At 45.8% G+C, this 26452-nt stretch overlaps 1 protein-coding gene across 1 annotated transcript; it reads right to left on the bottom strand.

Moving 5' to 3' along the window:
- Positions 1 to 1526: 1526 nt before the first annotated feature.
- On the bottom strand, positions 1527 to 25984 carry LOC128305599 (ankyrin repeat and KH domain-containing protein mask). Its single transcript, XM_053043130.1, has 19 exons — positions 24962 to 25984; positions 18264 to 18302; positions 17108 to 17243; positions 16895 to 16987; positions 16752 to 16812; positions 16529 to 16685; positions 16130 to 16429; positions 15296 to 15710; positions 13401 to 15097; positions 12754 to 13245; positions 12205 to 12612; positions 11613 to 12162; positions 11268 to 11395; positions 10881 to 11174; positions 10540 to 10809; positions 4547 to 10465; positions 2664 to 4484; positions 2396 to 2548; positions 1527 to 2322 (listed from the first exon to the last, which is right to left on the bottom strand). The coding sequence occupies exons 1-19, from the start codon at positions 25982 to 25984 to the stop codon at positions 2293 to 2295; spliced, it is 13986 nt and encodes a 4661-aa protein (XP_052899090.1). The 3' UTR covers positions 1527 to 2292.
- Positions 25985 to 26452: the final 468 nt, after the last annotated feature.

Genomic DNA, 26452 nt, shown 5'->3' on the forward strand with positions numbered 1-26452 from the left:
TTTCTTCATGTATATATCTGGGCGTTGCTCACTCTTATTCGTACAGTCTTCTTCAAGATTCTTCATACTATATCAAGACCGAAGCCTGAAGTTCAGCTAACATCGTTGAGCTATTATCAACAGCTGTCGTGAAGACTGTATTGATTTTATGTTAGCTCAAATAAGTGCGAATTTCTATCACCGGCCATATCCAGAGAAAGCTGTGGTTTTGATGGTTTAGATGTATGTATTAATAGGATAATAGACAAAATATGATGAAATAGCTTTTTTAGGCTCTAACTTTTTAAAGCATAATCCTCCATGTTCAGAATGATCTCATAAAGCCCGTGTTTTATGATTATTATTGATATAATTGTTCATCCTTCCATCTCGCAATTTTTTGCATGTTTCTATTTAAAAAAGCATAGTTTTGTCGCACTTCTACACTCAGATAAAGCCTTCCATTTTCTTTTGCAAATCTTTCTCGGTTTGCTTTATAGCCAATTTTGTTCTTGTACCGCGACTGCATCAAATGGTATTCAAAGAAAAAAATGCTTCCGTTTCTAATGATGGCTACCATCAGTACTTACGCTTTAGGCAATTCTTCTACTATTAGTTGTGTCCACTATGTTTACTTCACTTTTTACTAAGCTATCCATAATTACCGAGGGTGCGACACATTCAACTTCGATCGTTAGCACGAACAACGGTCAAATAGGGACTAACTGACTGTGGTTGAGAGTAGTAGTAGATAGGGTTCTGCTTTATCTAAAACGTAGATGCCTAAAATTCAAACTTGCGCGCGCCATTGCACTTTTAAATGCACTAATATCAACTACATGTTACCATCATGCAAACCTTGGTGGATTCGTGCAGCTCAATTTCGATCTTGTTGCTCCTATGCGGCTTTCTCTCTCCCTCTAAGTAGTGTTTTTCCGGTCATTGTAGGCAATAACTTGAATAGGCTTGAGTAGTTGTGTGTGAGTGTTGTTTTTGCGTAGTACAGCTTTTTTGTATCATTTGCAAACTTGTTATGCGTGTTTATCTCAGGGTGGCATCCAAGTGTAGTTTATAAGTGATAGTAATATTAATGATAGAGAAGTAGATATTACTCTAGTAGATGTTATAGTAGTACTGGTATTATTTATACTTGGTTTTTATGCTATGCATTTGGCTGGCTTGATATTGATTTTATATCTTAACCGATAACGTCACACACCACTAGAAACGTGCGAAATCGTCCCTTTTGCTCGTACTGGTACTAGTTGCAAAATAGTCATGTCTGTGTGTTATTCACTGCGAAAGGCAAACACTGTTTACCGATTTTATTACGGCGCATGATAAGCTGCATACTGCGTGAAAGGAATTAACGATACACATCTTTGTCGACATCGGCGTTCCTGTGCACATACTGCGCTATTTGTCCTATGCAGATATAGGTCGAAGCACAGTTGAGATTAGCGTTCATTTCGGTATGCTCAAAGCGATCCCCAACTCCTATGTCTTTCACAGGGCATAAGTAAGAGACAAAAAAAGGCATAGAAATACTCTGTTCACATATATTCTTATATTCCATTACCCAAAAACGAGATGGTGCACATTAGTGTCTTTGTAGTTTACACTGAAAATGAACATTTTGTTTGCTCTACTATTAACTGTACTGCTATAACAGCATGTATGTACGTACGAACGACTGAAGATAATAAACAATAAAGAAGCAGGAAACGAATTCGGGCATGCACATAGGACAGTGCAGTTACCCTACTACTTTCTGTAACGTTCAACCGTTTTTTCCTCCGTTACTCTGTTGTTTCGAGGAATTGTATTCTAATACGTTCTCATCAATTATTTTACGAGTTCCACACGTGAAATGTAGGGGGGCCAGTGGCTAACGCATACTTAGAATAAACATAATCGCGTTTTAACATATGCAATGCGAACAATAAAGGAACGCAGCCAGAACTAGTATGTGTGTCTGTGTATGTATGAAGCAGTGGGTTGTAATCAAACGCAACATACGCAGTTTACGCGGATCTATACTGTTGCTTCAACACCATCTTTGAGATGGTAAATATGGAGGAAAATTTCCAAGACAAAATTCATCACCGTTTGCCGTACCAGTGGTGGAGTTGCTAACTTACCAACGAATCTTTCTGCTGACTCTATGTTTCCTTCTACTATCTATCCCTTTTCTAATAGTTGATCCTAGCCGTAGGTGGTATTGCTGGCGGTGCGTTGTGGCGAAGTGATTACAATTGGCGTCTGCGAATTCTTTAACGACAGGATCGCTTGGGGCTTTTACTTCTTCTTCGTCTAGTGTCCAGACCACTTTTGCGACCAACCCTGTCATCGAAAAACAAAAGACATTAATGATTCTCGTTATCTCTTCATACGCACGTTCATCAGCAAAACTTACATGCTTTTCATGTTCCCACGGTGGTCGCAGTTCCCCTGTTCCCACCATATCGTTGGATGGTGTGAATGGATACTGCATGAAATTCATGTTAGGTTGATTGGGTCCACTGGGTCCAGATCCACCAATGTTGCCATGATAATCCATTTGAAGTTGCTACACGGATAAGAATCGAGGGGAAACATGGACAGAATAGTATGACATTATTCATATACCAATAAGTGTAATGCATTTAATTTGAATATAATTTCCGTATCTGTCCACTACCTACCTGGAAATGATCCGGTATATGAATGTCATCCATGTACTGTCTGTTCATTCCTGCCGGTGTGAGCCAGGGCAGAGGCGGTTGCTGCTGATGTTGCTGTTGCGACCCGCCCAGACCTACACCGCTACCCATGAACTGATTTTTGTCCATGCCCATCCACGGTTGGTTGGCGGACGCCGCAGCCGCAGCTGCTATTGCTACCGGTGACGCTCCACCATTCATTATATCCGGCCCGTCCAGCCCGACGTATGTCGTTACCATGGCAGTGTTGTACATGTTTCCAGCATTGTTTCCTCCACCAGCACCACCAGCACTTCCACTGCCCACAAGACCAACGTTACCGTTTCCGCCATATTTCCAGGCTCGCTCGGTACCGATGGCGCGAGGTAGCTTGCGAGCATCGTCCATCATGGACTGTTGTTGCTGGTGCTGCGCAACAAGCCCACCCACACCACCGTTAATAGAGTGTTGCGCATTGTTGTTGTTTGGCGATATGTTGGGCGACCCGGTAGCATTGAGTGTCATTGCTAGCCCATTTTCCATGCCCATCAAATTGTCACGTTGTAGGTGACCCAGATCAGACGAGAACCAATTATTGACACCGCCTGTCGCGCCTCGATGATGCATACCACCTACCGGTGGAGGGCCACCACTGTTACCTCCCCCTGTTCCACCACCACCACCACCACCATTACCGTGCTGCTGTTGACTGTTGGGGCGGCCCGGTGCAAGGCTGTAGGTTGACAAGGGAGGGTACTTACCACCGGCCATGCCAATCGGTGGTGGTGCATGGAACATTCCAGATCCTCCGCCACCGCCACTACCACCACCACCACCACCACCTGCATTATTACCTCCGTAAGGCTGATGATTGTTGGACAGGCCCATCTTGCCTGGTTGATGTTGCGCCGGTGGCATGACCGATGGACCAATTCCGCCGGAGAAAGCCGATGCCTTCGGATTGAGACGGGAAATAGGAGGCAGGCCTGCATTACCGTTTCCGCCAAGACCAAGGTGCGGTTGGTATGAGGATTGTAGCGAATCAGGAGGCCCACCACCACCGGCTCCAGAGTTTTCAAACATAAGCGGAGGAGGACGAGAACTACCTACCGGTGGTTGCTGTGGTGTTAAACCGGTTGAATGCTCACGGCCACCAGCATTTCCGCCACTCAAATAATCCGGTGGTCCATTGCCACCTCCCAGATGGCGCATATGCGACGACAGGTTCATCATGGAACGCAACATGCCCAACCCACCGCCTGTAGCTCCATTGCCTTGCCCACCAGTACCACCACCATGCATAGATGGTTGAGGAGGAGTCGGTTTCATACCGACATTCGGTGGCTCATTGGACGACTGATAGGAGGATGGATGGTGTTGATGTTGGCCACCACCTGAGGTGGATGACGGTACAGACGATGATGCGGAGGATGTTGAATGTCCTCCTCCTACCATGTTCACAACACCTGAGTCCCGGGATGTCGGAGGTTGTTGCTGCTGTGAACCGGCGGTTCCACTGCCCAAGCCAGCGAGGGGTGATGTGCTATTGCTGCCGCTGTTCGCTCCACCCAGTATATGACCAAGTCCTAATGACTGTTGCTGATGCGAGTGAGGTTGCTGGGACTGATGGTGTAGATTTAAATGTCCTCCATTGGCCTGCTGCTGCTGTTGTAATGCTTGGTGTATCGGAGGTTGCTGCTGATGTTGATGTGGATGCGATGACATGCTAGAGGATGGTGGAGTTGTAGCATTACTGGAGGCTTTGGAGCTAACTGGCGAAGAAATCGCATTTCCACGGTACCCCGGAGCTTTCGATGCGTCGACCTGCAAAAAGAGCAAATGGATTTACAATCGAACCGTTTTTTGATTCTAAACGTTTTACATACCTGTAGCGTTGGTGGGTTCTCCATGAACGTTGCCAAAACACCACTTCCAGCACCACCCACACCACTAGTATGCTGCTGATGATGTTGCTGATGGTGATGTGGCGGAACATTCGCGTGTGACAAATGATGCTGTTGCTGATGGTGGTGTCCACCGTATAGGGGAGGTTTTCCAACGTCGCCTACATTACTACCACTGCCGCTTCCTCCAACACCCCATTGGCTGTTCGTAAACGGATCATTGAACAGCGAATAAACGTTCGATGGTGGAGGCGATGGCGCTAGCTGTTGCTGTTGATGCGTCCCGATAGGTTGCATCTTTGTGTGTAGCTGACCACCGATTGTAGGTGAGGTGGTTGAAGTTTGCTGCTGCAGCAAAGGCGACGGTGTAGTAACGCTACGACTGCCGATGAGACCAGTCACTGACGATGATGAAGTCGTCGTACCGGATGATGAAACGGTGGAGGCGGAGCCGACGGATGTTGATGCGGATGACGACGTCGATGTTGGTTGACCAATTGGCGTAATCGATCGACCACTTCCCGGTGCAGCAAGGGGATTCGCTGTGTTCGGTACACTGATGGGTGGTAAAGGAGGCAGAGCTGATGCCTCAACAATCGTTGGACCTGGGCCGCTTGTTGCAATAGGAGGAATAAACGAAGAGATCTTCTGATGTCCAGCCCCTCCATTCCCAATGCTTCCACCAACAGTTGACTGATGTGCATTCGATGAAATCATATGTGAACCGATTGGAGACACTCCAAGGCCAACTGTATTGGCATTGCTACCAAATGGTGCTGGTAGCCCGGACCCACCACTTTTAGCAGGAGATTCCTGAACTTGTGATGGAGCACGACCTCCGATAACTCCAACCGATTGCTGCTGATGGTGCTGCTGCTGCTGACCTTGTAGCGTCATGGCTGAGGAATTTCCCGAACCGCTACCAACGGAGCCGCCATTGCCGAATGACTTCTTCTCTGAAATTCCACCATCTGAAGCTACCAACTTGGCGAACGATCCTACCATGCGTGTGGTTGCACCGGTAGTGTTGCCGCTAACATTCGTACCACCTGGCTGTGGTACTGAGCTAGAAGCAATTGGTGCTTTGATATTGTTTTTCGATTTGATCGATTGCATTCCCACACTGCCGAATGGTGCCGTTGCATTTCCACTCGATGGACCACTCGTAGCTAAGCCTGGATGATGAAGCGGTCCCTTTGATGCGGTAGACGATTGTTGTTGTGATGCTTGGGAGGTCGGCTGTTGCCGTTTGGAATCCTTCCCCGGCCCGGCCGAAGCCGCAACGGCATATGGCACGCTGCCGCTATTAATAGTGACATTACTACTGCTGGCTGCCGTCAGCACACGGGTCGACTGTTGTTGCGGCGAAGCTGTTACTGCCGATGATAGGAACAGATTCTTGGTAGTCGACGTCCGTGTATTGCTTGAGTTTGACGGCATCGAACCTTGAGCGGACGGAGTTTTAGCGTTAGCCGTAGCACTGGTTACTGTTGAGGCGCTGCCACTAGCAACAATGTTGGCAGCATTCGCATTACTAGACTTGTTCGAAGCATTGAACACATTCTTTCCACCTTTAACAGAGCCTGTCGTATTATTGTTAGTACCAGCAGCCGCAGCGGCTGCGGCGGCGGCGGCGGCTGCTGCTGCTGCGGCAGCTGCTGCCACGCCACCTGATGCTACGATGGCTGACATGGTCGGAGCAGCACCATTGGTAGGAATAATGGCCGCCGGCACAATGACTGGTGACTGTTGGGCTGACGTTCCAGCGGACGACACTATTCCTCCCGAAGATGTTGAATTTTGCCCGACCGATGACCCACTACCAGCAACTAATGTCGAAGAAGAACCATAGCTTTTTTGCGCTGAGTTGCTACTGCTAGCATTGTGTTTTGGCAACATTAACAGTATGTCCACATCGGGATCCTTAATGAGGGTAACGATTAGTGAGTGCGCTTGCTTGGTTGCTTCCTGCGATCCCTTGATGGTGATCGATCTGTCGCCCTGGCTTTTGCCTTGCTTTTCAACCTCAATATGCGCACCGGTTGCGGCTCGGATTGCATTGATGTTACTACCTGCTCGTCCTATTACGCGCGAGATAGCATGTACCGGTACCTGCACTTTGCGGCATTCCATTGGCGATGAAGAAGAACCACTACCACCACCGCCACCACCACCAGAACCACTGCCACTGTTGCTTCCGGTGCCGCTGCTACCTGCACTACTGCCACTACCGCTCTGTTGTACCGAGCTCTTACGTACTACCTCCTTCCAGCCTTCCTCGCGTTTGACACCCATCGAATTAGTCTGTGATCCGTTTGCATTCTGCTGCTGTGACAAAGACGGCATTCCACCAGACATTGACTGTTGCTTCATCGGACTAGCTGAGGACATCTTACCATGATGACCGTGATCCTCACTATTTGCAGTGTTGTAAAACGTTTTGTTACCATGCGTTTTCTTCCCACCAGCACTGGCCGTGTTGTAGAAATTGTTACCACCGCTTGGTACCAGTTCATCGTTTTGCTCCGAGGTATGCCGGTTACCCGAACCAAACACAATAATCGATTTACGATTTCCCGTCATACTGTTTTGCTGCGATTGATGGATTGCGCCACTGTTCGTAACGTTGTTACCAGTCGGTTGACCTTGTTGCTGATGATGATCGGATTTTTTGCTTTCGTTCTTCGTGGTCATTGCCAGTCCACCCGAGCCGTGATCTTTCGGTGCAACGTTTTCCTTCTCTAGTGTTTTTTCACGCTTTTCTCTGCCGCCCCCATATTGCTGCTGCTGCTGTTCTTTCTCCTGCTGCTGCTGCTGTCGACGATTCTTTTCTTTTGAGTTTTTATCCTGCACCACAGTATTACCATTCGACGTCGAAGCAGATGCACTCTCCGGGCTTTTTGATTGGCGATTGTTGCTGCTTTGCTGATGTTGCGCATTGTTAGACGATTTGGCACCACTGGATGCATTTGCGACTGCGGCCGCTTTAGCTGCTCTTGCTGCACCGGCTGCATTCGTGGAAGCAATCGTACCGCGTGCCGTTTGAGCCTGCTGCTGTTGTTGTTGTTGCTGCTGCTTTCTTTTCTTGTTGTTTTTCTTCTGCTCTAGAGCGCTGCTATTCGACGTGGATTTCACTTCCGAACTGGAGCATGAGCCCAAACTGTTGGCATCGATTCCGGAATCACCTTCCTCCTGTACCTGATATGGTATCGACATCGGCCGATACTGATACAGCTGACCATTAGCGTTCTGCTGCTGTTGCCGCTGATTGCTATTGGAAGAGGATGACGACGCAGATTGGTTGGACTCCTTTCCTTTTTCACGTTCCACATCCTTATTCTTATCCTTTTCCTTATCCTTTTGTTTGCCCTTAACTTCCTTCTCTTTCTCGCGATGATTTTGCTGAGACTTGTTATGAAGCTGTGCAGACGAGTGGTTCGAGTTGCGATTCTTATTCTTATTACCAATAGAGGACTGTTGTGTCATGGCCGCCGAAAGAAGCAATTCGTCCTCGTCATGCTCACTGTCAACATCCTCTTCCTCCTCTTCCTCTTCCTTCTCATCTTCCGCTTCCTCCTCTTCGTCATCGTCGTCGTTTCCTTCCCCGGCAGCACCTTCTTCGCCCATCTCCAGTTTACGCTGCTGCTCACGCTTTTCTGCCCGGCGTCGCTTCTTTCGTTCACGACGCTTCGCCGCAGCCGCTTTGCGGCTTTCCTCCAGCGATCGTTCGAGATCAAGCTCCTTCAGCAAAATTGATGCATTAATGTTCGCCTTTGTAGCCTGCTGATCCTTTGCGGCACGAATAACTTTCACACAATCGTGACACTTTTCCAAGAGTTCCTGTTCGTTGATCGTATTGATGTAGCGAGTCATCTCCTGATCCGACGGGAACTGTGTCACCTGACCTACCATCCATTTTACGACCTTCGTGTGGCCCTTGCGGAAAGCAGCCATTAAGCAGGAAACCTTCCGATTATCTTGGGAATCAATATCCCCGCCGGCGCTGCAGAGTAGTTCCACCACGCCCAGATGCCCACCGTTTGCCGCCAGCCAGAGCGGTGAATTGCCTTTCTTATTTTTCACCTCCACCAATGCACCACGGGAAAGCAACAGCTCAACGAACTTCAGATGTCCTTTGTCGGCTGCAATGGTAAGCGCCGTATCACGAGAGGATGGAACAGGGGCAGCATTAACGTCCGCTCCCTTATCCAACAACACGCGACCCACATCGATGTATCCACCCGAAGCCGCCTCCATCAGTGGGGTAAGGCCCGTCTTTGCACGATGCTCTACGTTGGCCTTACGATCTAAAAGGAGGCTGACCACTTCATGTCGGCCTTGGAAGCAAGCCAATGTTAGCGCCGTATTGCGGTTTGTTTCGATCTGTGCGTTTATATCGGAACCCATGTCCAGCAGGAGCTTAACAGCGGCAACATGTCCATTCATAGCGGCAAGCATAAGCGGAGAAATTCCTAGTTTGCTTCCGGTGCGCGAGTTTATCTCCGCTCCGTGCTGTAATAACAATTTGATAATGTTCACGTAGCCACCGCTAGCAGCTAAACTGAGTGGCGTGTAGTCGGACACATTGCGATGCTCTCGGTTGGCGTTCATGCTGAGCAACAGCTCAACCACCTCGTACCGGCCACCAGAGCAGGCCAATGACAGTGGAGTGTCCTTTGTTCGTTCTGATTGTGCCTCAATTTCGGCACCATTCCGAAGTAGTGTATCTACCACTTTTTCGTGACCAGCCGTAGCTGCCAATATCAACGGAGTGAAACCTTTCTTATCCTTGTGCTCAATATTTGCACCGCGGGTAATTAACAGTTCCACCATATCTTCATGACCGCCAGCACAGGCAAGCGTTAACGCAGTATCATGGTTTGAATCGGTTTCCGAATCCACATCAATCGTTCGCTCCGATGTCGCTGTGCTGCCCCCCTGTGGTGGCATCATACCACTTCCTGCGTGAAACGGTTGAACGGCACCACCAGGAGGTGGTATGTCCATTGCTCCGCCCACCGACCGAGCATTGCCGTTCGTACTATCGTACTGATAGTTTTGAATTTGACCGCCTGCTCCTGCACTCTGCTGACCAGCCGGTGCTTGTCGAACTGCAGGCACAGCGAGACGATTCTTTTCTTTACGATTTTTCTCTCCCTTCTTTCCACCACTGGCAGCACCGCCCACTTTTCCCGTTCCAGGAACATTCACATTGGCTGGCTGATTGTTGTCCATTAAAGCAAAGTGCTGCGTTCTTACGAGAGGGGACATTTCCTCCTCACCTCGGGCGGATGCGACATGCTGTTGTTGTTGAGGAGTTTGTGTAGAAACCTGCATTTGGGCGTGTTGCAAACAATGTTGTTGCGACTGTTGTTGTTGCCCTTGCGACTGCAAGTGTTGCAACTGCTGCCCCTGGGCCTGGGACTGCAGATGCTGCATTTGCTGCCTTTGTTGTTGTTGCTGCTGCAAAGCCACCGAACCGGAATGCCCGGCAGCCATACCCTGCGCGTGCAGTTGCTGCTGTAGTTGAGCGTGCTGGATTGCAGCGGCAGCTGCTGCAGCCGCTGCATGCGGTTGCATTGCGGCTATATTACACTGCTGCTGTTGTTGCTGACCAGCCGCCTGCTGCAATGAAAGTGACTGTTGCTGATTCTGCGACTGCTGTTGGGCATTGTTGCCCATTATATTCATGTGATCATGTTGCTGATCTTGCGTCATTTGCTGTTGCTGCTGTTGAGATTGCATGGTAGGCAGTTGAAACAGTAAATGCACTTGCGAAGCTTTATCTGCATCGACATTAAACACAAGCTTTGGATGCTGTCCTTGGGTACCGCTGGTTGTTGCTGGCGGATGATGTAATACAGTCCCGGAGGCTTGTGCGGAGGCGAGTGAAACAGACGCCTGAAACGTTTGAAAAACAAACAAAAATCATTTCCAGACCAAAATGTTCGTTGTTTCGTTTTCCTTTTACATACCTGATGAATTTGATTAAGCAACTGAATCGACTCCATTGAAAATTGTTGTGGATCCAACGCTAGCAATTGACCAGCAGCTTGAGCGGTACGATAGGCAAACGTCGGATCGCTAAGAGTCACCATACCACTTCCGTCCTCTTCTACTGGCGACGATGTACCTGACGTAAGCTGGTTCTGATTACCCGCCCAACGAGTCTTGCAGAACGAATTTAAGCCGATCAGATTTGCGTACATATCCATATCCTGGCAACCGAAATTCGCAGCCATATCCTGTGTATTTGGGAGATACCGACACATTTATGTTACACTTGTTTTAGACAGTTGTATCACTTAATACTCACGTGCAATGCCATTGGAATTTCGGGACATCCGTTAAGCACATGGATCACATCGTCAATACTGTCTACCCATTCGTAGTTGTATGTCGATTCTCGTGAGCCATGTGCCTGCGTGACTGATCCGTCCTCACCATGATATTGTTCGAGGGTTTCATCATTCATCAGTGCAGGATACATGCCACCCACACATTCGGTAATGCCATCTGCATCCGATTCCTCTATGTTAAACATTGGCAGATGTTCATCGCCTTCTTCCGCATACTGATGACCGTCAGTAGAGTCACCGAGTTTGATGGGCTACGGATATAGAATGCGTAATAATGTCAATAACACATTCTTCTAGAATTTTTCCAATGTTCCTGTTGTTACACATTTCTTAATCATACTTACATTGCTACCGCTCTTATGTTGAATTATGTTTTGCATATGCTGATGCACTTGCACAAATTCTTGCGCAGGCAGTATGTCGGAACCGCTGAAACTGCACAGGATGCGTGACAGCTCCGGATACTCGATATCTGCGTGAACGAGAAAACAAAATAACAATAAATTACAAAACGTTCCAACATTCTAAACACCATTGAACGCATATAGTCCGGGTGGCAGGACTAATGTGCATGTCCGTGGGTGACAGATAAGGAAGGGTTTACGGGGACGGGGAAGAGACAGACAATTCGTATCAAGCGCTGCTCGCGTACTATTGTCCTTTCCACCCACTGGTGTTCGGTACACTACCGGCATTGTTTATCATCGCTGGCGGGGGTGAAGCGGGAGGGTCCAAGTTCGACCCTGGGCAGCTGCTCAGCGGTGGCGTTTCCGAGGGCGATTTGGCAGTATCGCCGAGCAAGCGATGCGCGATCTTGAGCATCAGCTTACGATCGACCATCGCAAAAAGGTTGAACTGGTTGTCCGGATCGATGCTAGACACGGTTCCACCGTTCCCACCACTGGTACCTCCAACGTCTTCACCATTGGCATTACCTGCACCGGTTCCGCTTTCTCCTCCTTCGGCAGTGTTGTTATTTGCGCTTGTGGTAGTACTGCTGTCGCTGCTACTAGCACTGCTGTTGCTGCTACTGATGCTACCACTGCTGATAGTGCTTCCTTCGCCATCGCCACCAACACCGCCTTCCCCAGATGGAACACTGCTGCTGTCGCTAGTGGTGCTCGTTGTGTTGGTTGTTGAGTTGCTGTTACTAGCTCCAGAACTGCTGTTCACGTTACCCGATGAGCCACTTTCTCCTGTGCTGCTGCTGCTACTGGTGCTGGCACTGTCACTACTACCCTCCACATTCGAGGTATGGCCGGAAATACCGGAAGCAGTGACATTTGTCTCTTTGTCCGACGATTCACGAACCAATGACGGTGTTGCGACCAGTTGCTCCGCCAAACAACCTTCTGCTGCATCATCGTGCTTAACACTGGACGCACGCTTCGCTATAGTGCTCGTGATGACCGTCGGCTGGGCTGACGACGTAGGAACAATGCTGCTGTCATGTTTCACATCGGCAGTAGCTGACGATGATTCGGCTTCATTTACATTACCAAAATCGTTCTTCTTCACCTCCTTTCCTGCATCCGTGGATGACTTCCTATCAGTTGATTTGCCACTGGGCGGCATTGGTGCCGTTTGTATGGTGGATGGCGTTGTTACGGGTGACTGTGACTGAAGATTCAAGTTCGCCATCGATTGCTGTAACAGTTGCACATTCTGGTCGGAACTTGGAATCACAGACTATAAAAAAAAAAAAACATTATGAACAAGTGAAAGAAATGTTACTTAACGTTAAAAAAATAAACTCCAAACATCAACCAGGCTATGATTATTGTCGATAAACAGTAAAACACACCAATATGAGCAACACGATATACTAACCAAGTTGTTATAAATTGACACCATCGGATTTTGCTGCAGAACACCGCTAACAGCATTTCCGCTACCACCGGTTGCAGTACTATTACTCGTCAAAGGCCAGAAGGATTGTTGCTGCTGCTGTTGTACCGAGGCCGTAGCGGTTGCAACTGCCGCAGCTGCTGCTGCTGCTGCCGCGGCTGCAGTTTTTCGATTATTCTTGGCATCTTTTTTGGACACGGGTTTCACCTTTGGACGATCGCTGATGGCAGTGCTTTGGGACACTTCCGAAGGGGCAGTCAAGGTTGTGCCACTGCTGGTAGCCTGACTGACGTTATTGGCTCCCGCAACGACAGAGGTACTTCCAGCGGCATTGGCAGCTATTGTTGCTAGCTGAAGATGTTGCTGTTGCGACTGGGGCAAGTTGTTCTGCAAGTTGGCAAGGTACGATTCCGTGTGCGGTAAAAGTGTTGGCGGCGGACCTTTCGCATCACTGATGAATTGTATTTTCGCTTTCTGTGAAGTAAAAACAATTAACAAAACAATAAATTAACAATCTTACCATCACGCACAGCTATGTCCACTTGCGCATTGCACCGATTGTGTATCGGTGTTCTTAATTTGTTTGATGAAAACACTATAACAACGAAATCACCGGAAGCGATAATTACCTTCTGGAACTGAATTTCACTCATCTGTTTCTGATACTGCTCGTAGTCAGATCGCATGGCAACGTTGCTGACGCGCGGAGGAGGCTGTTGTTGCAGCGACGATACGTTCTTCATTCCAACACTGCAGCTTCCATTATTATCCTCGCCAATGGGATCGCTGCGAACCTGCTGTGCCTCGGAACTGGTTAGATTTGTCTCGAATGGCGAAGGCAGTGCTACTGTTGGTTGCTGTTGCTTTTTGCGCAGCAGACTACGCTGTTGCTTATTACCTCCTGCGCCAGTTGTATTGTTGTTACCTACAACTGTTGCCATCTGCTGCTGCTGTTGCTGCAAATGTTGCTGCTGCTGTTGTGTAACGACATTATTGCCTTGTAGAATAATTGGCTGGGCCGCTTGCAACTGTTGCGCCTGCTGTTGATGTTGGTGCAGATATTGTATCAACTGTTGTTGAGCGACCGTGGCTTGATCTTGCTGCTGCTGTTGACCGGAAATTGGTGGTGTTGTCGAAGAGCCTGCGGACCCAGCCGGTCCGCTGGTCATGCGGCGAACACGGGGACGTAAACCGATCGCTAAACCTTCGAGGAAGGTATCTTTCAGCGAAGGGTCCTGTATTTCTAAAAGATGATGTGCCAGTACGGATGTGTCGTTGCCACTGCTATCCAATAGCATGTTCGCCTGGTTTATAAGTTGATGACTGTTAGCAAGCAGCTGTTGGTGTTGCTGTAATTGCTGATTCTGCTGCAGCTGAGCTTGCTGAGACTGCTGTTGTTGCGGTGGACCTTGAGTTTGCAGTTGCTGTTGCTGTTCCAGCATATCTTTGCTTGGCAGTTGGAAAATCTGTTTATTACTGACGCGAATCGCTTCGGGAACTTCGCGCAATCCGGGTGGACCAGCCAACAACTGCTGCTGCTGCTGTTGAGCCTGCTGTAGCTGTTGCTGATGGTGCTGGTGTTGTTGATGGTTTTGCGTGATAATGAGCTGCTGGGCTTGTTGGTGTTGCTGTTGTAATTGTTGCTGGTGGGCCTGTTGCTGCTGAAGCTGCTGCATTTGTCCACTGCTAAGCATATTCTGCTGCTGGGCGGCATTCGCGTTCATCAGTGAGTGCGGAAAGTCCAACAGTAGCTGCACTACCCCGATGTGGCCACCCTTGGCTGCCTCAATCAGCATCGTACTGCTGTCCTTCAGGCGATGGAAAGGATCTGCACCGTTCTTCAGCAACAGCTCCACAACATTCTGGTGACCACCAGTACAAGCCAGCGAGAGCGGTGTGTGATCATTGTTCGTCGTGTGCCGATTTACGTCGGCACCTCGTTCGATCAGAAACTTCACTATACACCAATGACCGGCGCGGCATGCTTTCATTAGCGGAGTGCGACCACCCTCTGATTCGTGCTCTAGCTCAGCTCCATAGTTCAACAAGATGTCTGCTACCTCAGTATGTCCGTTCTCGCACGCGTACGTCAACGCAGTGTCACCCGTCTGCGTCTGTGCGTGTACGTTTGCACCATGCTGAAGAAGAAAACGCACCAAGTCGATATGACCCTCCTGGGCAGCTTCCATAAGCGGCGTTGACGCACCAAGCTCAATATCCGCACCATTCTTGATGAGATATTCGGCCACCTCGATGAATCCACCACAACACGCTAGCGTAAGTGCCGTTTCCTGAGTTTCTTCAGTTTGAGCATTGATCTGCGCATCTGTTAACGTTAGAAAATTGATAATAGGAATGATCAGTTAGGAGATTGTAGGTAATTGATAAACGTTAAACGTTTCCTCTAAAAACACGTTCGCTCACTTCGCTTTACAGTTGGTAAACATAATTATATTACAAGCGAGTATAACCAAAACCTCTATATAACTGAACCAATCTAACATACAAATTATGATAAACTTACTCTGCTGTAGTAACAGTGCCACCATCTCCTCGTGGCCTTCTCGTGCAGCTTCCATCAGTGGGGTATAACCTTCATCGTTCACCTCCTCAATGTTAGCTCCTCGATCGATTAACAGCATCGCCAGATCAACATGGCCTCCGCATGCTGCTAGGGTGAGCGGTGATTCAAATGAGTCAGTTGGCATATTTACTTGTGCTCCCGAGTCCAGCAGCAATCGGGCCACTTCTACATGCCCATCCATGGACGCTTCCATTAGAGCTGTATGCATTTCATCGGTTTTATGTTCCTGATCAGCCCCAGCTTCAAGCAGATAGCGAACCATATCTAGATGGCCCTTATAGCAGGCTAACGTCAGGGCACTCTCCTTAAACTCATTCGAATGCGTATTAATGCCGGCTCCATGCTCCAACAGAATCTATGAACAAAAACATATTGTAAGATGATTAATATATATTTACGTCGTTTCTTTGGCACGCAAAAAAAAGCAGCAAAATGAGTAAAGAAAATGTCACACTATATATTGCTATAAATGTACTCCATCAGATAAGATCAAATAAAAATCATTACTCAGTAGCAAAAGCAAGGAACTTCAACTTTACACAAAACAGACACATTCTCGCTGATTTGGACGACCTTAGAATCAGGAACGAATAGACTCAATAATGACAATCAAATCAAGGAGTAATATGTCTGTAATATTTCGTAGCAAAGCTGCGAGCAAGTGCCATTGTACACTGTTTGAGTTCTGTTCTCGGGTTTAATCATGTGGAATATGGTAAAGTAGAACAACTCGATGGCAAAAACAGCTTTTGAACATAGATTCGTAGTTTGTACCTTGGCAACTCCGACATGACCGGCAGAGGCAGCTTCCATCAGCGGAGTGTGACCATTTTCGTTGTGGTCCTCCACCTTAGCACCGTGATCCAACAGTAACTTTACTGCCTTCTCATGTCCTCCAGCGCAGGCGTACATGAGCGGCGTGTTACCGGTGGAAGATTGCGCATTCACGTCCGCGCCGTGCTTGAATAACAGTTCAATTATCTCTACATGACCGGCCGATGCTGCTTCCATCAAAGGTGTGCAATCGTTCTTTTGGCCACGATCGTCGACCTGTGCGGACATTGCTAGCAGTACCTGGCGGTGTAGAAATGAGGCAAAACCAGATCAAGATTTACATTAAAAACAGTTCAGTATGTCATTTTTATAAAGACACCTTCCAGATATCAAACATACCTGAGCCAACTCGTAATAGCCGGCAGAACATGCCAGCGACAGCAATGAATCGCCCTCTTCGGTGGCTTCGTTCAACGAATTTCCTTCGACGAGCAGCCGTCGCACTGTATTTACATCATTATCAGTGCAAGCCGCAATCAGCGAACGGGATAGCAAACTGTAAGCGAAAAATAGATATGATAAAAACTAAAACCTTTTCGCATTTAGTATGTTCATCACTTACTTCTTATCCCTTGGACTGCCATCGCTAGATTTCATTCGCGTTAACGCGTGCGCCGCCTCGTCTAAAGTGGGGAGGAAAATATGACATTAATACACAGGCTCTTGGCCGAAAAAGTGTTCGCAATGCGTAGAACAATCGCTTACCTCGCTCATGATCGGTATCATCATCGTTCTCTAAGAGAAATTTTCCGGGTACCGTACTATGAACCATATCATCATCGTCGTCCTCATCGTCTTCTATGAGCCGTCGGTAAAGTTGGCAAAAAACAAAACAGAAGAAGAAAGCAATTGTGGTTATTGGAAATGTCACACAAAGTGGTCACAAAAACTTGTTGCGCGGGGGGAACATATGCGTACCATCAGAATCTTCATTATCGTCGGCATCGTTGTCGCAACTGTCCGACTCATCCATGTCGACGTCATTCTCACAGCTGTCGGAACATTCCGTTTCCGGAATTTCAATCGACTGCTGATCTAACGCAAAATCGTCAACCTGTAGCAACAAACAAATGAATAAGATCAAAGAATTAACACAAGGTGAACATCATGGAATCGGAGATGCGTGTCAGAAAATATATGTTAACATAAAAAACAAGATGTGGCAAATTTATAATAGGCCACTCATTTCTTTTTGCAAGCTATGTTTCACACTGGCCTTTTTTCTTCACTATTGCATTCCAACAGGCCGCTTGTAATGCACTTTCATAATATAAAAAATCAAGAAAAGGAACAAACAATTTAAATGTAGCACCTTAAGGTAAGGTATTTGTACTTAAACAGTTATCTCATAATATAATTTAATTGCCGAATTTTTACTTTAACAGCAGAAAAAATTGTGTACATAAATTATTTATTTCTAGAAAATAGGATCCAGAAATTGGCCAAAGCAAATAATATGTAAATAACTCCCATAAAATAATCCCGTAAACAATAGAGACTTCAATAACATGTATTGCCCCCCATCTTTTGCTGGTTGAAGCATCTAAAGGCTGAAGATCGGCTGGATGTTGTAGTTGATAAGTGTGAGTGGTTTTATAATTACACTGGCAAATGCGGTTCGCAACAATTAATCACATGAACGTTTTACTATTGAATTTTTAAAAAACAACAGCAGTAATAATAGTTAATAACAAAACAAAGCGCTTCGAACGTTTTTCTTGCGGTTAGAGAGAATTAAAATAAAATGGACCAATTTGTTCGAATTGATGAGACAAACAATTGTTTTCAATAATCTTGACACAAAAAAAGAAATGTTACGTAATCTTAAACAATGTATTAGAAATATTATTTTATGATTTTAGCTTTAAATTTCAAAATAGAATTATGTTCAATAAATGAAACATAAAGAACAGAACAGAAGAACGTGAAATCATGCCTGTAAAAAAACGCAAACATAACATGAAGCCAGGAAAATGAAATGCGCACACAAACACACACGCAAACACACACATGGAATGCGCAGGCCTCTTGGGGCAGGGTGGAGACCGCTTTCAACACAAGCAACGACACTTACCAGCAGATCTGGCCTTAGACATAGGCAAGCCAGCAAAATCTAGGAGGGTAAAAAATAAGAGAATAAAAATGGCAAAAAAGAACGTAAACTAAAGGGTGGAGCAAAACCAAACAGAGTTTAACATTTAAGTTTCGTTTTCAAACAAACGTCAACTCATGTCACTAACGAAAACTATAGGTTCGCGGAGGGTTAAAGAGATACTTTCGTACTACCTTAAATGGACAGTTAAGATTTTGTTTTGTTCAACTTGATGCTTGTTCTAGATAAATTGTGGTGAGATAATTTCTGTTTTAAACTATTTCCATGTTTGAAGAGTTTGAGTTTTGATCTCAATGGGAAAGGACCTGGGAAAGGCACGGTACACTAAATAGACCATCATCGGATCTCTCGATCTCTCCAGCGAAAAACAAATCCTCCGATAACAACCTGCTGGCGGATCAGTGGACATCGGTAAAAATCACACATCCGATTAAAATTAAAACAAAATCAATATTATTTGCTTGATATCCGGCATATTCTCTTTCTGTGTTATGTTCAAATACGACAACAAGAAGTAGGGAGTAGCAAACAAAATATCATGTTTTCGGACTAAAGTTTTTTGTAAGATGAAGCAAAACGTCTACAAAAGTACAGAATTGGAGAACATCTGTGTAAAGGTAAAACAGCCCTCAACGGCTATATAAATTGGAAGTACTGTTTGTGGAGAGGTACAACAATTATCAAAATTTTAGAAACATGGTATCGAGATAGATTGTCGTGTTTAAAGTCTTGATTCTTTGGCTGTCGCAGCGCAGCACGGTTTCGCTTTTAGACTAGTTATTACTTTAGAAGGCAGTTTTTTCATGAACGAGGATAACGATAATGTAAATATTTCAAAACATTTTTAATAAAAAAAAACGTTTCTTTTACTTTCCTAGTTACTACCTCCTTAACGCTCACATGCAAAATGCAGTCAGACGGAGGAAAGGATGTACCCTGTCGGATTAATGTCTGTCTAGTTTTGTTGTATTTTGTCTCAGCGATATGCGCTATACAAATTGTAGTTGATGGTGACGCTCATAATAGTAAAATATAATTGTTTAATCATGTAGCGATGATGCGTTGATCATTGAATTTGCTTCAAATCCGCAAATAGTTGATTAAAAAACTACCTTAAAGGGTTCATCCCCAACCCTTGCCACTAACTATCCACACATCTCTTACGAATCGCATGTCAAGTGTGTCAATAAGTTTGAATGGGGGACACAGGCAAGTACATTGACCCTCACACATTCACAGTCGTTAAAGATTTTTAATGGTACGTGTCAGTATGGGTGATTTGACCAGGCGCTATCTGATATATTTGGTACCACCACCGCCGTGTTGCGTGTGGGGCGATTTGCATTGATTGCTGTAACTTATGCATCATATACCATGCTAAAAAAGAATCGACCAAAAAATCCATACATCCATTCCATTGCGACGTGTCGGTCTTTACGTGAAAAACTGCAATCCCATCTGCATCGTTCTTCCGCACAACCCAAACCTAACCCTAACATTGCTAACGGCAGCACGTCTGTAGTTCTTTGACTCATTGTAATCAATTAATGGTCTGATCATTAGACTGCTCCCAAACGGAATATAAACGACACCTCCATCGTGTTAAGAATTAGCATTTCTTCTTCCGTGCACCTTCAAATCATGACAGGTGTGTTGTTTTCGTAATACAGTCTTCGTTCTATGCTGTGAGTGATGGAAGATGTTTGCTAACCCTTGTTCCGTAGTTCTTCCTTCTCCTAAAGGTGATCGAATGTTAGGAATAAAGAAACAGATATAATATAAATACTATCTTGAGACCATTTACTCGGTGTGTTCCAGGCGTTAGCTGATCGATTTCCACATCTCCAGACGCGTCCTTACCTTGGACTCGAATGGGGGTTTCATAGATTCGATTCACCAACTGAACATGACTAGTTACAACACGCTGAACAATGGGGGAGTGTTAATACCCTCGGTTTCGTTGTCAAACCGCCCGCTTTTTTTGAAGGCCTCAACTTACCACCACACGCGCACGCTTTGCGCGGTCCCAATTATCATCTACTTCCGGATCACGGGATATAGCAGCAAACCACTACACGAACAAGAGCGCACCGAGAGGTACTATTTTCCTATTTCCTCCTGAATCGTGGTGCGTTTTAATCATAAATGCAAATATTCGTTTGCCCCATGTGACAATAACACAACATACGGTCATCAATTCAAATCCAATCCATCCGCCGTAGCTAAGGGGTTTTTTTTACTTGTTCCCTTTTTCTTACGAATATTTAAATTTTCCATGTCTTCACATAATTAGCATTATTTACAGAAGCTCAATTCAATTTGCGTTGCCGATAGATTGTCTAATAAATACGTTAAGATGGGATAAAAGTAAAGTAAAAACATTATGCGTTAGTGACCATAGATCAGCCTTACAAACAGTTTAAGAATAATCTCACACAATGTGACAGTGCTGTCAACGCCCAGCTCTCGTTTGAACGATCGATGAGTAAGTAAATGTGTTTGGCAAGTATAACAGACCACGAACTGTTCTGACACGTTAATGTGCCGATTTTTCTAACGGACTTTGGAGGTACGGCGTTACCACCATCGCTGATTCGTTTCTATGTTGGAGAGTCAGTAAAACGTAACACTTAAGACACCCATGCGAGCTTTTTGGAATTGATGACCTTATCACTCATCAATGTGTTCTCGGTACTAAAAGATATGATAACCATGGTGAAGACCGATACTGACGGCGCGAGATAATTCCTAACGCACTAATGCACCATCATACAGTGCCATCTGTTGGATGGTATTGGATATGAAAGTAATATCACCTGCATAGCTACTGTGTGATGAGAAGATTACGTGCTTCTGTGCAGAACCTGCGGTGATTCGAAAAATTTAAAAAAGGACGGATAGATTGAAGTATTGGTAGTGGCGCCGGTTTTCACACGACAGGACCGGTCCAAAATCCCATTTGGACTATTTCCCTTTACGCTGGATTGACTATCCCGCTACGGGTAAATAAAGTCAAAGTAAGCCAGAAATGGCAGGCCTAGACTTTTGGAGATTGTAAGGAAAAAGGGTAGTCCTTTAGAAGTGAGGAAAGTGTTATCCCTGGAACGTTTTAATAATCTGACACAATTATATCAATACATATTAACTAACTTATTTTACAATACGTGCTTTGGAACACAATCAATTTCTGCGAAATTAAATGTTGCAACAAAACATTTCGCCATGAAAAAATGCATTTCTCATTAAAAAAAAACGCTGTAGAGAGAAATCGATCGCGGAGATTCGTGTGTCCGGCATGAGGGAAACGGGAAAACAAATGTCGGGAATGTTGTAGTGTGAGCGAGATAGCGCACAGTCGGTGTGATTGTGTTGTACGGACGAAGGCTAACCCGTGTGGTGCCTGCCACACACATCGTGAGAAAAAAACACGAAATACTGCAAAGAAACGTCGTCTTCGTCGCCGTTTCGAACACCGACAGCTTCAAATGGCACAGGAAGAGTGGCGGCACCGGACGGAAGAGCGCTTTCACAAACACACACAAACATACATACATGATACACTCATATGCGCCCACCTATACCCATCGTTTGCCGCATCGGCTACGACTTTGCGGAATGTGGAACGCATACTATTACGCGCCTGTACACCGCCAAACACACACATCCTTGCGTTGCTCTCTTTTAACCAATTAGCTTAACTTCTGTTGCGAGATTTTTTGTCCAGTGGATGTTAAAATTGCAATTAAGAACGTAATGTTTCGTAGCCAGGATTTCGTAATGCTTACGAAGATTAAATGCGCTTAAAGCGTAATAAAGGGCGAGCTACACACACGTAGTAGGAACAAGGTCTTCCCACCCTTCAGTGTACGTATTTCGCCATTAATCATTTCAAGTGAATACTCAAATTTAGGGCTCTCTCCAATATAAAATCGTATAATGCTTGAACAATTAATGTGCGAATTTGCTTGTTCTACCGCCGTCCTAATAGGTGTTTTTTCAATGGTTCGAACAGTCATGCAGCACTTTCACGTTTTCTCCTTCTTCTGTACGGTTGAGCACTATTAACACAACTACCAGCACGCACACACACCCGTTCCATTGCCGGGGACCGCTCATCGATGTAGTGGTAGCACCTTTGGTACTAGCCCATAGCACTACCGTCAAAGTAACGTCATGTCATGCCTCCCTTTTCGATTCTTTTTTCTTTTTTTGCAATCCTTCAATTTCCCTATGCCTTCTTCAGGAATCGATGCACACGATGCATTCCGAGAATCACGTAACCTTTTTCTTTACGACGACAATAGTAAGAACAATAAATTTGGAACAATAGACATTGCATCGGTAGATTGAAAGTCGTGACAAGATCGATTTTAATTCGCACAGCCTTTTCCTTTATGTTTCCCGTAACAAACACTGAACGCAGTCCCGAACAAGGCCCAACAAAAAAATTCACGGTTCAGTTGATCGAAGAAAGAGAACACAGAGCAATACGGGAGAAAAAAATCGCTAATATTCCGCAAACACACACACACACGCGCGCTTACACTTGCGAAAACTATTCTTTTCTTTTTTGGGTACTGTGCAGCAATATGCTGCTGATCCCAACCGTACATGACTAGTGTGTTAGTGTGGGATGAACTTTTTTCATTTCGTCTTCAATTTTGACAACTCCTCCCATCTATTTCCAATCACACAATTCCAACCATGCGGGAATTCTGCTACTATGGACACACAGTGTTACAGCTTTTTTCACTTCTTCAAAAAACTACTGATTTAGCACACACGGGCACTGTATTTAGTTGACACTTACGCGCATTCTGACCTCTTCCAACACACGCTGATGGTCGTTGAGCAAACTTTGCTCGGGTTGCCCATCACTCACTTCCACATCTTCGATCGGAGGTGCACAATCTTTTAACCTTTTCATCGCGTCTTCCACATGCATGCTCGACATCATGCTTTCATCACACATTCTGCTGCTACTTCGATCATCATCAGCATCTTCCGCTGCAGTCGAATGGACGACGTACCACACCATATACGCGGACACACACAACCAAACGCATGCACGCACGCACTACGTGGTTTGCGACTACTGCTACTACACGCGATAGAACTTCAACTATAGAGAGACTCGGCAGAGACTAAATAAATCTGTCCTCACTATTTTCCGACACCTATTCAAGGAACGAGCACGGTCGCGCGACTGTTCCCTTTTCTGCTGGCTGGCTAGCTGGTGCTGTTACCCGCGACACATACACACACACACGAATACGCTCCATCTTCATCTGCCACCGTGCCCTGTCGCTGTGTTGGTTTTGCCTTGCCTGGTCGCCGATTGCACATACACACATGCGGCAAAACACAGCTGCCATTACGCACACTTCATACGCTATACACACACAACTGTGCCCGTCAATTGCTGCCTGTTTTACCAGCACAGCTCTTTGGGGGCGATGTCGAACCCGACGAGGGATGAACGATGAAGGACCACGATTACTCGAATAAGCGCGATCGTTTTCCCGAAACCCGGACATGCCGCCGTTTCTATTGTGTGAGATAAAACTGCCACACATTTGCTGCAAAAACACAGATTTCGGAAGGCAACCAAATACTGGTTACGGAGAAAAAAGAAAAACGCATGGCCTGCTCAACTGCCGAATGACAGAGACTCATGATTAGGTTAGGGTTGTGCGTTCTGTTCGAAACAGAGGGTTTTGTATCGTAAAGGGAAAATCTTGAATCGTAATTTGTACGGGTTTAGGATTTAGATATAATTGCGCGACTTTTGGGGCTCTATGTTTCTTAGTTTGAATATAACCATGAACGATTAGTCTTCTACTATACACGTTAGAAAATAACGAAGAAATAAGAAAACAGTATATGATCTTGCATTATGTCGAAACAGGGGAGGCATTTTTGGTCGATTTTATGAAGGCCTAAGCTGACTAACAATATATTACGGCCTTGATTTTAAAAGCCATTCTGGACAGAGCACAAAATAGAGAATGCACTTTTTCAGATGCAGACCAAACGCAGCAACACATTTCTTTTTTTGGTTGTGCTTATGTTTCCTTTTCCATCGTTGAGAGCACGCCCTTCAACATTCTTCTGCCAACGCCAATTGCTTCTGCATTGCAACGCATTTGCACATGACAGTGTTGGAAGAGCAATTTCCATCACTTGAAATTCGCAATTCTGTGTGGCACACTTCCGGTATTAGTGTGAAAAGGGGTTAACCATTGTTTTTACATCAGTCGAAAATATGATTCTAGTGTAACGTGTATCTAATAGGAACTATCTTAAATGGATATTAACATAAAATGCTTCTAACATGTTGATTACACCTTCATGTAACGAATAAACAAAGAAAAAGCATTCGGAAAGTTAAAACTCGTAAATAAATAAGGTTATCTAACGGCAATGGGGATTATTGCTGAATAGATAAGCAACTAAACCGCATGACGCCTTAGGAATACATTTGTTGAAGTATACATGTATGAACTTTCTTCATCGATGGAAAGGAGTATAGAATAGATATAGAAAAACTGCTTAGGTAAGATGAGCAAGATGAATTTCCCATCTGCTGTAACTAGCCTGATATTAACCTGCGTAAGAATGATAAACAAGTGTAGCAAATACAAAGATGAGAAATTTACCTCCGACACCGATTCCTCTTCCGACTCTGACGAGTCCGAAACGCGAGGCTGTATCTCGGAGAAGGTTTCGGTATCCGACTTGGTCGGAGACGAGTTATTGCTGGTCGCTGATGGTTTACTGTTGATATTAGCAGCGCTCTGGCCGGCCACACCGGTAGTCGGCTTCGACGCACCAGCGTTACTTCCGGTTGCTCCCGCTGTGGCGGTCTTGCAATCATCATCGCCATTGGTACCGTTTGCTTGTTTGCCGGCACTACTATCACCAGCAACTCCTGGGGCGGCGATGGTTGCATTGGCACCCACGAGCACGGTCGATGACGCAGGAGGCTTTGTCGCTGTTGTGGAATTCTTCGGCGTAGACATTGTTTTACCATTATTTTTAGAATTGGTTTTACAAATGACGCTGCCAGGCAGCTGGGTTCGAATCGGTTCGACCCCGACAAGCGTTACCGTGTCGGCTGCAGCAAAAGCGAGCTTGCTCCTTAGCTCTCCAGCTGCAGCTTCTTCAGCTTCCGCTCTTATTGACGATGTATGCGCCGCTGTTCTTACGACCGAAGCCGCTCTGTCACCAGCATCCTGTCCTGCGTGCAAGGCCGATGATGATGACGGCAAAAATGTCGTAGAAGTGGTGGCCGTACCAGCAACAACGTCGACGATGGTAGTAGCAGCAGCACTGTTTCCACTGCTTGTTACTCCACTATTACCACTATTGCCGATACCACCACTACTGTTGCTGCTACTACCACCACCGATTGTGCTGCTGTTGTTGTTGCTATTGTTCTCGGATGTCGATGACGAAGTGCTGGCTGCTCCTGTTTCTGCTGCTTTGCTCTGGGAAGTTGCTACCGATGCCGTTGCCTCTTCTCCTTCCGTTGATGTTGATGAGGATGAAGACAACGAACACGACGAAGACGACGGTGAAGGTTGCTGCTGCTGCAGCTGCGATTTCAACGAAGTCTGCTGATTCACTGATTTAACAATTTTCTCCCGGTTTTTCACTCCGGATTGTTCAGCATTCTGCATTTTTCGCTATGCGTCCAATGTACTAGGCGCATTTAACATGCGTTTGTCACACTTTCGGTACGTTTACAGTCACTTTTTACTGGATAAATTCGCTTTTTCATACGGAGCTTCCGTGCCTGCGACCGCCTGTAGAATTTTTCGCCATATTTTATTTTCTCCTCCTGCTTTCTCCTACACGCACTGCCCCGTTCTGCTCGAAAGCGCTCGAAAATAGGGGTTTTTTGTCGCAAATCTGCTCGAAAGCCATTACTATTTGACAGCTAATTCGCCCTTAAATGGCTCGTCACATCCGGAGCGAAGATCATGCGGTGAGAGAAGCAAACTCTTTCAAGGAACATTTTTACAAGCAAGAACGATTCTTCGCTGGAAATAAATCGAACGTTCCAGAGGGCGGTTGAAATAGTCTTTACAAATGAAAATTATTCTGAACGTAGAGTCCGAAGGAACATTTTTACTTGTCGAATAAGC

Source organism: Anopheles moucheti, chromosome 2 (genome assembly GCF_943734755.1).
Source record: "Anopheles moucheti chromosome 2, idAnoMoucSN_F20_07, whole genome shotgun sequence".
Taxonomy (NCBI): Eukaryota; Metazoa; Arthropoda; class Insecta; order Diptera; family Culicidae; genus Anopheles; species Anopheles moucheti.